At 45.7% G+C, this 13799-nt stretch overlaps 1 protein-coding gene across 2 annotated transcripts in view; it reads right to left on the reverse strand.

Moving 5' to 3' along the window:
* LOC123993221 (slit homolog 3 protein-like) overlaps window positions 1–13799 on the reverse strand; it is a 240699-nt gene that overhangs the window by 95826 nt on the left and 131074 nt on the right. For both annotated transcript variants that reach the window (XM_046295122.1, XM_046295124.1), the window contains exon 5: window positions 1430–1501. In XM_046295122.1, the coding sequence (XP_046151078.1) occupies window positions 1430–1501 (72 nt within the window). The remainder of the gene's footprint in view (window positions 1–1429; window positions 1502–13799) is intronic.

Consider the following 13799-nt stretch of genomic DNA (forward strand, 5'->3'; position numbering starts at 1 on the left):
TCTCTCTCTCTCTCTCTCTCTCTCTCTCTCTCTCTCCTCTCTCTCTCTCTCTCTCTCTTGCTCTCTCTTGCTCTCTCTTGCTCTCTCTCTCTCTTGCTCTCTCCCTCTCTCTTGCTCTCTCTCTTGCTTTTATCTCCCTCTCTCTTGCTCTCTCTCTCTCTCTCTCTCTCTCTCTCTCTCTCTCTCTCTCTCTCTCTCTCTCTCTCTCTCCTCTCTCTCCCTCTCTCTCTTGCTCTCTCTTGCTCTCTCTCTCGCTCTCTCTCTCGCTCTCTCTCTCTCTCTCTCTCTCTCTTGCTCTCTCTCTTGTTCTCTCCCTCGCTCTTGCTCTCTCTCTTGTTCTCTCCCTCGCTCTCTCTCTCTCTCTTGCTCTCTCTCTTGCTTTATCTCCCTCTCTCTTGCTCTCTCTCTCTCTTTCCCTCTCTCTCTCTCTCTCTAGCTCTCTCTCTCTCTTGTTGTGGGGACCCCAGTTCAGCCGGCAACATTAAGAGGGAGTTTATATAGAAAGACAGGCCAGGTTTCGTTCTATGGATGCGTCCCAAAAAAGGCACCCCATTCCCCCATAGGGCTCTGGTCAAAAGTAGTGCACTATTGGGAATATGGTGCCTGTTGGGACGCAGTCTATCACGTGAAAGGGAAAGTGGATGATGCTGATGATCGGAGAGTGGAGGAAACCACCCAGAACCACCCAGACTGACTTTACAACCCAACCCTGGGAAAAGGAACAGACCGAATCTGGCTGATTTACATACAAGCGGTGATCTTAACTCCAAACACAGTGGTCGGCCCATTAAGCCTAAACTCAACAACACGTCTCTCTATTAATTGCAGTGAATCATCGATAAGCCCTCCTCTGATTGGCTGATTTGGGACTGAGTTTTAGGGAATGCAGTGTTTATTGTTCTGGGCGACGAATGGCGGCCATTGGCTGGGAATTGTTTTCTCTTTCTCTCTGATATTCTGCCCAAAACCATCTCCCGGCAACATGTGTGGGGAAGCGTACAATTGGCTCTGGTCTGGAGATAGGGCGTGGTTTTAATCATAATATCATCAGACTCCATGCAAATCAGAAGCAGCTCACCACTAATACTGAACCGAAGTAACCATGTGCGTGAATCCTGTCAACAAAATTAAAATAGAAGGCCATCTTACTGTGGCTTGATGACAACCTGGGTTGTAATTCCCTAAGCAGAAGCAATGCATTTGTCAGTGTATTAATTGTGATGTTATTTATTAGAATGCATGAATAAACGAACGGACAAATGAATGATCGGACGGGAGACTAGATAATTGTTCCAACAGACCTGGACCCATCTTTCCTCTGACAAAGAACATTTTCCACACTTGTTTTTCACAGAGAAGCCAGGCCAGGTGCTTGTTAAAGTGCTTTCTATATGCGGAAGATAGAGGAGGATGGAGTGTGGCTACTTACAGGTTCTTGACAGTTGTGATCCCACGGAAAGCCTTACGAGGAACTGCCTGGATCTGGTTTTCACTGAGGTCTCTGGGGAGCACAAGATAAAGACAAAGATGAAATGTTAGGGGGTTGTTTGAAGGCCCAACTCACATTTCAGAGAGGCGAAGCGGTTAAGAACAGATGGGCATTCTGGAGCATTCTGGGGCTCCGGCGTTCTGCTGAGGAGTAATGATAGCCATCCTTTTGAAGTCTAAAATCAAATTGTTCTACAAACCATAAACGTCATATCTTCCCTTTCCTCTCTTTCTGCCCTCTCAGACCCCCCTCTCTCTCCCTCTTATGTGTGTGTGTGTGATGGAGATACATATGTGTGTGTACGTTTTTTAACGTAAAACATTTCAACATTTTTAACTGAAGTAAGAACCCTTCAATAGGGTTCCATTATTCTCCAGGAGAAATGAAGCAATCGCATTGGGTTTGAGTAACTTGAGAACGCATGACAGAGAAAAAGAACACTCGCAAACTACGACATGGCACCACCTTATAATCCGGACAGTTTTCTTTGCATTCGGTTATGAGCCAAATGACTTTGGACATGTCACAATGGTTTTGCTTAACTTTATGAAGCCTCGTTTGTCTGTAGATGCTTGTCGGGCAAACATCATTTTGAAAAGCAGAATGCAATTACTGGGCAGGGAGGAAACAAATGAGATAGGGAATATCTGGGGGTATAATCAGGGTGTCTGTCTGCCGGTCATGTCTGATCCACATAACAGAGAGAGACCACCGGTGGGCTTTTAACCCGACTGACTGCTCCTCTTAAGGGGGCTATTTATCTTACAACTCGTCCTTGTGGTAAAAATGATGTGGGTAAAAGGAGGCGCGAATTAAAAGTAGGAATCTCGGCGCATCGCAGCTCCCATTAGGTGCAAAAAACCTCGACGTACAGTACCCACTGTTTGGAAACGGACTCGACTTCGTCCTTATACCGGCATGGAACACGTCACGCTCCCGAGGAGAGGCGGGGACCTCGACAATTTATTGTTACAACGAGAGGCTGCCTGGATCTTTCATAGACACCTGCTCCGTTCGGTCTCAACGTAGACTTTGATCTGAAGCCATTCTTGTGATAATTGTGATTTTACTATTGTAAGTGTTCGTAGACCTTACGTAGCCAACATGTATCTATGATCGTATGCTATCCATTTACTGTATGTTCTATTTATATCTGTAAATTAACCAATGAAATGATTACAGACACCTGCGTGTGTCCTTTAACACTATATAAACTAGTGACCCGCAGTGTTTGTCATTATACCCTGATGAAGACAGCTTGTCCGTTGAAATATTGGTTATGAGGTTATTACATTATTGCATCTGAGCTCCTAGAGTGTGTGTTCTCTACTCCGCCCGCCAGCACCTCCTAAACAGGTGTGTGTTTCTCTGACCTCCAGCTCAACCCCACTGACCTTGTTACAACCACTTCCAGTGGTAAATAATCAGGCAAGGACCCAAAAACACTGTGGAATTCTGCCAGCCCACTCACCCACTCACTCACTCACTCACTCACTCACCCACCCACTCACTCACTCACTCACTCACTCACCCACTCACTCACTCACTCACTCACTCACTCACTCACTCACTCACTCACCCACCCACCCACTCACTCACCACTCACTCACTCACTCACTCACTCACTCACTCACTCACTCACTCACTCACTCACTCACTCACTCAGCAGGATCAATAAGTTGACTCCAAACACAATGGCCGGCCTAACCTAACCTCTCTCCTTCTTCCTTCTGGCAGCCTATAATTATGAATTAACCAGAGTATTGCCAGCAATTTCCTCTCAGGATATTATAATAACACCATTAATTGGGTACCCCCCCCCCCCCCACCCCACCACCACCACCTTCAATTACAATTGGGTGTATGTTATTAAATGGGAGCCCAATCCAGTTTTATTAGTGCCAGAAATCTTAATTAGTGTGTTCTAATATACAGCTTCAACCTGAGTCCAGCTCTATTGTTCTTGACGTTTTCAACAGCCTTGCATTCTTTGGCCGGGGCCTTTGTTTGAAAAGAGACGCACAAATCTCCAATTCCTCCTTGAGTTGATCTAAACAGCATGGGGTTTTTGTGTACCTTTGACTCAAACTATGTGCGATGTACAACGAAGGCAAACATTTGAAGGAGCGTAACTCATACTACGCCACTTGAACATGCAGCACAGACGGAAAATGCATTCCGTGTTTATACCGCCGACACATTGGGTAAGAATGCATTTATCTTCCGACCGCTTTACCCATCGCTCTCCCTCTGACGTCGATGGCACAGATGCAAAACGGATAAAGAATGCTTCATTTTGTAGTTTCTCTCTCCCATTTCTGATTCTTCTTTTTAGTCTGTTTTGTTTACATTTTTCATGAATGGCGGGCCTCAGGTCCATTATGTCCTCTACGCGCGACAGAGAGTGAGAGCCTGCGGCTTTTCCCAGTTCTAATAAATGTTTTCTAGTTTTGTTTACTCGGCTGTGTGTTCTCCATCCTTACAGAGGGGGGATAATTAAATCATCCAAGCTAAATAAGAACCGTTATGAAATACAATCTCTCTCTCTCTCTCTCTCTCTCTCTCTCTCTCTCTCTCTCTCTCTCTCTCTCTCTCTCTCTCTCTCTCTCTCTCTCTCTCTCTCTCTCTCTCTCTCTCTCTCTCTCTCTCTCTCTCTCTCTCTCTCTCTCTCTCTCTCTCTCTCTCTCTCTCTCTCTCTCTCTCTGCGGTTTTGAGCAACCTCAAACCCTCACGCACGTGAATCGGATTGGATGCGTTTAGCGCGCTCAACAATATGCTGCCACATAAATGGTGTATCTGCCACAACTTCTGAGGACATCACAAGTTCTCCCCAAAACACCACAGCAACATGTATGATGTAAATCATATAGGAGAGAAGGTCTGTAATGCATGTAATATAATAGCACATTATATGTTCTGCTATCTGTTGAGCAGATATAGACCTCGCCCACTTCATCTCATTGCTAATGATCTTTGATATTGGCGAGATACTGCCGCTAATAATCTGTGATAAACATCTGCCCACCAATCCTTGTTGAGCAGCACATTACACAGTGTTCTTGGGAGGCCATGTCGCTTTGTTACATGGTGCATGGGTCCTTTGTCTGTATCCTCCGTGTCTCATGTTATTTTAGGTGAGTCAGATCTCTACCTTCAAAGAGACGATACTATCATCTGGCTGAAATTGGCTTCCCGCCTCCGAGTTAAAAGGACACACAGACAACAAACAGAGTAATATCCACACTACCCACCCACTCAAACACACATGCACGCGGAAACACACACACGCGCGCAAACACACGTGAAACAAACAGCACACACTCATCCCCAAACACACACACGCGCGCACACACATTTCTGGAGTGGGGGAGGAGAGAGGGAGTGCATCAGTCTCCTGACACTGACAATCTGCTTGCAAATTTCATTAACTTTATTTTCCTTTCACCCTCCTCTTTCTGACTCACAGGATGGCTGCTATAAATCTCCTATTGATTCCATTAAAGCCTCACATGTCCAGACAAGCTGGCAGCACAAAAACATATTACTGATAAAAGCCTAGCAACACACTCAAGGATATCTTACGCACGCTGCAAGGAGGAGCCGTCCTCGTAGCGGGCAAACACATGCACGCACACACACACACACACACACACACACACACACACACACACACACACACACACACACACACACACACACACACACACACACACACACACACACACACACACACACACACACACACACACACACACACACACACACACACACACACACACACACACACACACACACACACACACACACACACAAAGAGAGAAAGACGTTTGGGATTTACTGGTAAACGTGATCCACGTTGATTCAATTCCATTTTTCTCAACAGACGCTGAAAAATAATGAATGGCATGGCAACACAATTCGGTTTCTATTTCAGGTTATCGGCCTCTCCCTACACCGAAGGTGAGAGGGAAAGTGAAAGAGGGACAGTGAGACGAGGAAAAGCACCATTTCAATTGAAATTGAAATACCTGGAAAGTGGGAAACAGCTCAAAACCTCAACCATCATCAACACGCTTGTCCCAATCATATTATGTACTTCCGTAGTCAAAAACAGACATATGCCCCTCTTCATAACCCTTATTCACAGCATGCTGCCATAAAGAGAGGATATAAACACCCAGTCGTTGATTCTACACCGCTGACTGGTCCGCTATCTGCCTGTCTAGGGTACCAAACAGAACAGGAGGGGTGTGCTATCTAGGGTACCAAACAGAACAGGAGGGGTGTGCTATCTAGGGTACCAAACAGAACAGGAGGGGTGTGCTATCTAGGGTACCAAACAGAACAGGAGGGGTGTGCTATCTAGGGTACCAAACAGAACAGGAGGGGTGTGCTATCTAGGGTACCAAACAGAACAGGAGGGGTGTGCTATCTAGGGTACCAAACAGAACAGGAGGGGTGTGCTATCTAGGGTACCAAACAGAACAGGAGGGGTGTGCTATCTAGGGTACCAAACAGAACAGGAGGGGTGTGCTATCTAGGGTACCAAACAGAACAGGAGGGGTGTGCTATCTAGGGTACCAAGCAGAACAGGAGGGGTGTGCTATCTAGGGTACCAAACAGAACAGGAGGTGTGTGCTATCTAGGGCCTGTTGCTCTCGGCAGGGCTATTATCTGCATGCCAAATGTCATTTCCAGCCAGGCTCGTCAGTAGCTTTCTGTTGCCTGCAAGCCACACAAACAACATCCACATCCCATATCCAGCCCGCCACCAACCCACCACAGCAGGCCCCAGACCAATCCAGTCCCATACTAATCCAGTCCAGGCGCAGACCCCCTCCCTGGGCACAGTAAGTGGCGACGTCCCAAATGGCACCCTTTTTCCTGTACCCATAGCGCTCTGGTCAAAAGAACAGAATTTGGGACACACCCAGTGACCTACTGTAACCAGTGTAGCAGGAGGAGGAAAGATGGGAGATGAGGATGAGACCAAAGCCTCCCTCCTAGCTATTTCTGTCTCTGATATTAGATTACATTATTCATTTGAAATAAATGACACTAACCAGGTCAACTCCCATTGCTTTTATATTACATTTACCCCCTCCTCCCATATACACCCTGCTCCAGGGAGGACAGACAGTTCAACATGTGAACCTAGAGTGGCGGGGATGGAATGGAGTGGAAGACACTGCAGGCCTCGTTAGTGTTCATCACAACACTCTGACTGGTGTCCTCCGTCACCCCTCTTTCCTGTCTGGGAAACATAAACCGGGAGCTCCGTAACACGAGAAGCCATTATATGATTGCATACACTGAGTGTACAAAACATTAGGAACACCATCCTAATATTGAGTTGCACCCGCCTTTTGCCCTCAGAACAGCCTCAATCCGTCGGGGCATGGACTCGACATGGCGTCGAAAGCTTTCCACAGGTATGCTGGCCCATGTTGACTCCAATGCTTCCCACAGTTGTGTCAAGTTGGCTGGATGTCCTTTGGGTGATAGATGCGGGAAACTGTTGAGCGTGAAAAACCCAGCAGCGTTGCAGTTCTTGACACACTCAAACCGGTGCACCTGGCACCTACTACCATACCCCGTTCATAGGCACTTAAATATTTTATCTTGCCCATTCCCCTTCTGAATGGCACATATACACAATCAATGTCTCAAATTAAACTGTCTCCTCCCCTTCATCTACACTGATTGAAGTGGATTTAAAAAGTGACATCAATAAGTGATCATAGCTTTCACCTGGATTCACCTGGTCAGTCTATGTCATATCATGTTACTAATGTTTTGTACACTCAGTGTATATAACCCATGCAGGCCCGTTTGGCCCCAGGATGATTGGGGCAGGGAGAGTATATGTATCAGGGAGGCACATTTGTTTGATTTCACATATCCACGATGTCGGGACACATTACCGGTGGCTGGCACTAGCGAGAGCTGACAGGGTTAAGACAGCATCTAGGCGCCTGCCAGGCCGCCGCTCCCCTCAGACGCCCAGCCCGGCCCAGCCCCGACGATGCTGCCTGCCTTATGAGATGCACATTTCAGTTGTTCTTTCGTTTCTTTCATTGGAGGAAAAAACAGCAATAACAGGGTAGAGAGAGGAACCCAGAGGGGACGGGGGAGCGTTTTGTGTTTCATGAAACCCGAGACGTCTTCAACGGCCGACTCCGTGCAACTGCGGGCTCCGCCAAGCCCGTCTCCATTAGGGTACTATCGCCAATGAGGTGTGCTCTCTCGTGTCACAATCCCCATTTTCTTCTGTTATAAGAGGCAGGCTCTCTCTCTCTCTCTCTCTCTCTCTCTCTCTCTCTCTCTCTCTCTCTCTCTCTCTCTCTCTCTCGCTCTCTCTCGCTCTCTCTCTCTCTGGGGAGATGTAACATTATTCAATATAGATATATAAAGAGCATAACGCATATTGAACAGTGGGTGGCTCATATTTCAGTGTTTTACAACCAGGGTAATGGCGATGATGGGGTAGCGAGAGGAGTAGTGTGTTCTCTCTATGCTGCAGTAGTGTGCTCTGGCTACAGGGAACGACTGGGAAGTATCGGTATTGGTTTACAGACACTTTTGAAAAATGGAGACAAATTAAAATGCTATGGATTTCTCCCCTCCTCCAAAGGCTTTAAAGTCTAATTGGCTTTCAGGACGACAGTAGCTCTTAATTAGGTTGGAACATGAAGGAGCGTTTTCACGGGATGATGGGATGGGGCGGGCAGGCGGAAGGGTGGATGGACTGTGTGACGGGGACCTACTATGGTCAGCCTCTTAGTTTCAGCATGGAGACTCGGTCTGGACATCCGTCTTTCACCCAAAGACACAAGCCTGGAAGACCCGATCAGGCCAGTCACTCTCTAGTCTATCCAGTCACTCTCTAGTCTATCCAGTCACTCTCTAGTCTATCCAGTCACTCTCTAGTCTATCCAGTCACTCTAGTCTATCCAGTCACTCTCTAGTCTACCCAGTCATTCGGCTTGCATTGTGGTTTCCCACTTTACGGGGGCCTCGTCGTTTAGAGATGACGTACACGAAGGAGATGGCAAAGTCCCAGGCAGGAACCACACGACACACTGGATTTGGGCACGTCGATCTGTGCCCCATAACTAACATCAAGCTAGACCACCACATTACTGACTGTGTCTTCACAAACGGCTGCAGAATTCGTCTCGAGGTCGGCATGTCCGGCAGAAGGAAGAGAGAGCTTGATTGTTACTCTCTCCTGTCTGACATTTAAAGGAGATTAGGACACATTTCAGGCTGTATTAGAAGCACAAAGGGATGGGAGGGACGGAAGGAGTCATATGCATGCAAATATAAAGTACATGTACCATACTTGTAGCTGAAAAATGTTCGCCCTCCATACTTAACCCTCCACTGCGGTGACGACAATGACAACACAGGCTATTGGGATTCTACTAGCGGTGTGGAATTGGGTTAATTAAAGAACAAGCGTGTGAGTGCAGGTGTGTGTGTGTGGTTGTGTGTGTGTGTGTGTGTGTTTGTGACAGAGAGAGAGAGAGAGAGAGAGAGAGAGAGAGAGAGAGAGAGAGAGGGAGAGATAAAACAAAGGACATGAAAGTTGGGGCATCCGTGTCGGCTGATCATCCTTGGCAGGCCTCTGTCCTCGGCTTTGTATTCAGCTCCAGACGTTTAACTCCTCTGCCCTTGCTTAGTGTCTTACATCTACCCCATCTACCCCTTGATGGAATTAACTCGGTGCTTTATGAATAAAAAATATTCCACTATTGATCCTCCTGGCTGAGAGCTGACGCAGGCTAAAGTGGGACAGCTCTTCGGTTCGTTACACCGCCACCGTCGTCCTCCATCCCGCATTTGTTTCTGGCGCATAACTTTTGAAAAATAGGAAGCTTCTAAATCATCGTAAATGGTCTCAAACACTCCCTTGGGTGCTCCAAGCTCTCTGCTTAAGGTTTCACATTCCTTTGCTGCCTCCCAAGAAAGAGCGGGTAAATGGAAATTATAAATGGAAATAGTCTTTCCCCCGTGTAAGTATCTATTATGTTTAGTTGATACTTTAATTAAATTGGACAGCTTAATGTGATTTATCCTGATCCATACCGCTTATAGTTATAAAAGCCTTTTTGGCTCTGGTTCCAAAAAAACGTCAAACAAATTTAGTTGAGTTACTAGGAGAGAAAAAAAAAAGCGAGAAATATAGTTGGAGAGGTTTGGGCACACTGGGTCATTTGTTATTGGTTCGTTTACTTTCATTTCTTGTGTGCCATTTTGCATTCATTCTCTTTCTACTTTGTCTTCTTCTTCGGGACGGAGGGTTTACGATAGATCAGGCTTTCAGGAACATTTACGGTTGCAATAAATTGTCTAGTTGTAAGGGATGACGAGACCGCATGAGGACAGCAGATCTGCTTGTCTGTTACACCAAAGTGATTGGAGAGATGCCCCGGCATCGGCATCTGGGAGGGGTAGACACAACATGGCTGACACCATTGCACTTGGCCACCCAATGGAGAAGGAGTGAACCCCTTACCCCACTAAAAGGGGAACATGTGAGGATAAGATGGCTTTGCTAATCAGATAATGGGATTGAAGGGCTCTTTAGATAAGTGGGAGGGGAGGGACGGGGAGGGGAGGGACGGGGAGGGGAGGGACGGGGAGGGGGGACGGGAGGGGAGGGCTGGTGAAACAGCTGACACCGTGGTTGTCTCTTTATATGCATCTGGGGAGCCTTCAGCACACATAAATAATACTGAATAGATTAGTAGATTGGGTTTTGGTGTGTGTGTTTGTGCGTGTGCGTGTGCGTGTGTGTGTGTGTATGTGTCTGTATGTATGTATGTATGTATGTATGTATGTATGTATGTATGTATGTATGTATGTATGTATGTATGTATGTATGTATGTATGTATGTATGTATGTATGTATGTATGTATGTATGTATGTATGTATGTATGTATGTATGTATGTATGTATGTATGTCATGTGTGTTTGTTTGGTGGAGGGGGGGACGGGCTAGAGAGACAAGAAGGGCAGTAGAAGTTCTAATGCATAGAGATCCTATTCAATTATTCTAATTCCTAATTCTGTGTTCTAATCCATCTCACTGCAGGTCAGGGTTGCCACGGAGACCAAGTGCCATGCTGCTGGAGGTCCAATTAACTTAGAGGAGAGAGGGTGCAGGTGCTGCCGCTGCTGCTCCCGGGGAGCACATTGTGTGGCTGAAGAGAGATAGTAGTCGTGTGTGTGTGTGTGTGTGTGTGTGTGTGTGTGTGTGTGTGTGTGTGTGTGTGTGTGTGTGTGTGTGTGTGTGTGTGTGTGTGTGTGTGTGTGTGTGTGTGTGTGTCAGTGAAGGCTGCTGAGGGGACGCTTCATAATAATGACTGGAACAGAGCGAATGGAATGGCATCAAACACATTGAAAACATGCGTTTGATGTATTTGATACCATTCCACCTATTCCGCTCCAGCCACTACCACTAGCCCGCTCTCCCCAATTAAGGTGCCACCAACCTCCTGTGGTGTGTGTGTTTGCGTGTGTGAGTGCACATGTCACACACAGCCTGATGTAGATAGTGGATTATGTGAGGAGTCTGTGTCTTGGCCACAACACTCCCAAAATGCATTAGTACTACACTACAGTACTGTACCCAGATCAGATCTGAAGCCCAGATACACATGGTTATATAGATCATAGTGCTGAGCGATTGACCGACATGACATTTATTATTATTTTTTATTTTTGGGGGGGGGGGGGTTTTAAATAACTAATTGACCGATATTGGTTCAATTACTTGAATTCCAAGTAATTACAAGTTACTTTCTCTAGAGAGAAATCAAATCATTCATGAGAGAAATCATGTCTAAAACTATGTAGGACGAAAGCAAATATTCAACCTAGTTCAGCGCAGAAGAGAGGTCATTAACTACAATGACCATAATCCATTGCGCCTCTTTTATCCGGCTCAGAGATGGATACACTTCTATGTCTGCTAGGTTAGGTTAGATTCACACAGAGCGCACGAGAGAGGAATGTACACAACACAACAACTAGAGAGAGAGATACACAACACAACAACTAGAGAGAGAGAGGGATACACAACACAACAACTAGAGAGAGATACACAACACAACAACTAGAGAGAGAGGGATACACAACACAACAACTAGAGAGAAAGAGATACACAACACAACAACTAGAGGATACACAACACAACAACTAGAGAGAGATACACAACACAACAACTAGAGGGATACACAACACAACAACTAGAGAGAGAGAGAGGGATACACAACACAACAACTAGAGAGAAATACACAACACAACAACTAGAGAGGGATACACAACACAACAACTAGAGAGAGAGAGGGATACACAACACAACAACTAGAGAGAGAGAGAGGGATACACAACACAACAACTAGAGAGAAAGAGAGGGATACACAACACAACAACTAGAGAGAGAGAGGGATACACAACACAACAACTAGAGAGAGAGAGAGGGATACACAACACAACAACTAGAGAGAGAGAGAGGGATACACAACACAACAACTAGAGAGAGAGAGGGATACACAACACAACAACTAGAGGATACACAACACAACAACTAGAGAGAGAGAGATACACAACACAACAACTAGAGAGAGAGAGGGATACACAACACAACAACTAACAACACAACAACTAGAGAGAGATACACAACACAACAACTAGAGAGGGATACACAACACAACAACTAGAGAGAGAGAGGGATACACAACACAACAACTAGAGAGAGAGAGGGATACACAACACAACAACTAGAGAGAGAGAGGGATACACAACACAACAACTAGAGAGATACACAACACAACAACTAGAGAGAGGATACACAACACAACAACTAGAGAGAGAGAGGGGATACACAACACAACAACAACAACAACTAGAGAGAAAGAGAGGGATACACAACACAACAACTAGAGAGAGAGAGGGATACACAACACAACAACTAGAGAGAGAGAGAGGATACACAACACAACAACTAGAGAGAGAGAGGGGATACACAACACAACAACTAGAGAGAGAGGATACACAACACAACAACTAGAGAGAGATACACAACACAACAACTAGAGAGAGAGAGATATACACAACACAACAACTAGAGAGAGAATACACAACACAACAACTAGAGGAGATACACAACACAACAACTAGAGAGAGAGAGGGGATACACAACAACTAGACAAACACAACAACTAGAGAGAGAGAGAGGATACACAACACAACAACTAGAGAGATACACAACACAACAACTAGAGAGAGAGAGATACACAACACAACAACTAGAGAGAGAGAGGGATACACAACACAACAACTAGAGAGAGAGAGGATACACAACACAACAACTAGAGAGAGAGGATACACAACACAACAACTAGAGAGAGAGATACACAACACAACAACTAGAGGATACACAACACAACAACTAGAGAGAGACACAACACAACAACTAGAGAGAGAGAGGGATACACAACACAACAACTAGAGATACACAACACAACAACTAGAGAGAGAGAGAGGATACACAACACAACAACTAGAGAGATACACAACACAACAACTAGAGAGAGAGAGATACACAACACAACAACTAGAGAGATACACAACACAACAACTAGAGAGAGAGAGAGGGATACACAACACAACAACTAGAGAGAGAGAGGGATAAGAGAGAGGGATACACAACACAACAACTAGAGAGAGAGGGATACACAACACAACAACTAGAGAGAGAGAGAGGGATACACAACACAACAACTAGAGAGAGAGAGAGGGATACACAACACAACAACTAGAGAGAGAGAGGGATACACAACACAACAACTAGAGAGAGAGAGAGGGATACACAACACAACAACTAGAGAGAGAGGGATACACAACACAACAACTAGAGAGAGAGAGGGATACACAACACAACAACTAGAGAGAGAGAGGGATACACAACACAACAACTAGAGAGAGAGAGGGGGATACACAACACAACAACTAGAGAGAGAGAGAGAGGATACACAACACAACAACTAGAGAGAGAGAGGGATACACAACACAACAACTAGAGAGAGAGAGAGGATACACAACACAACAACTAGAGAGAGAGAGGGATACACAACACAACAACTAGAGAGAGAGAGGGATACACAACACAACAACTAGAGAGAGAGAGATACACAACACAACAACTAGAGGATACACAACACAACAACTAGAGAGAGAGAGATACACAACACAACAACTAGAGAGATATACACAACACAACAACTAGAGAGAGAGAGG

Source organism: Oncorhynchus gorbuscha, linkage group LG13 (genome assembly GCF_021184085.1).
Source record: "Oncorhynchus gorbuscha isolate QuinsamMale2020 ecotype Even-year linkage group LG13, OgorEven_v1.0, whole genome shotgun sequence".
NCBI lineage: Eukaryota > Metazoa > Chordata > Actinopteri > Salmoniformes > Salmonidae > Oncorhynchus > Oncorhynchus gorbuscha.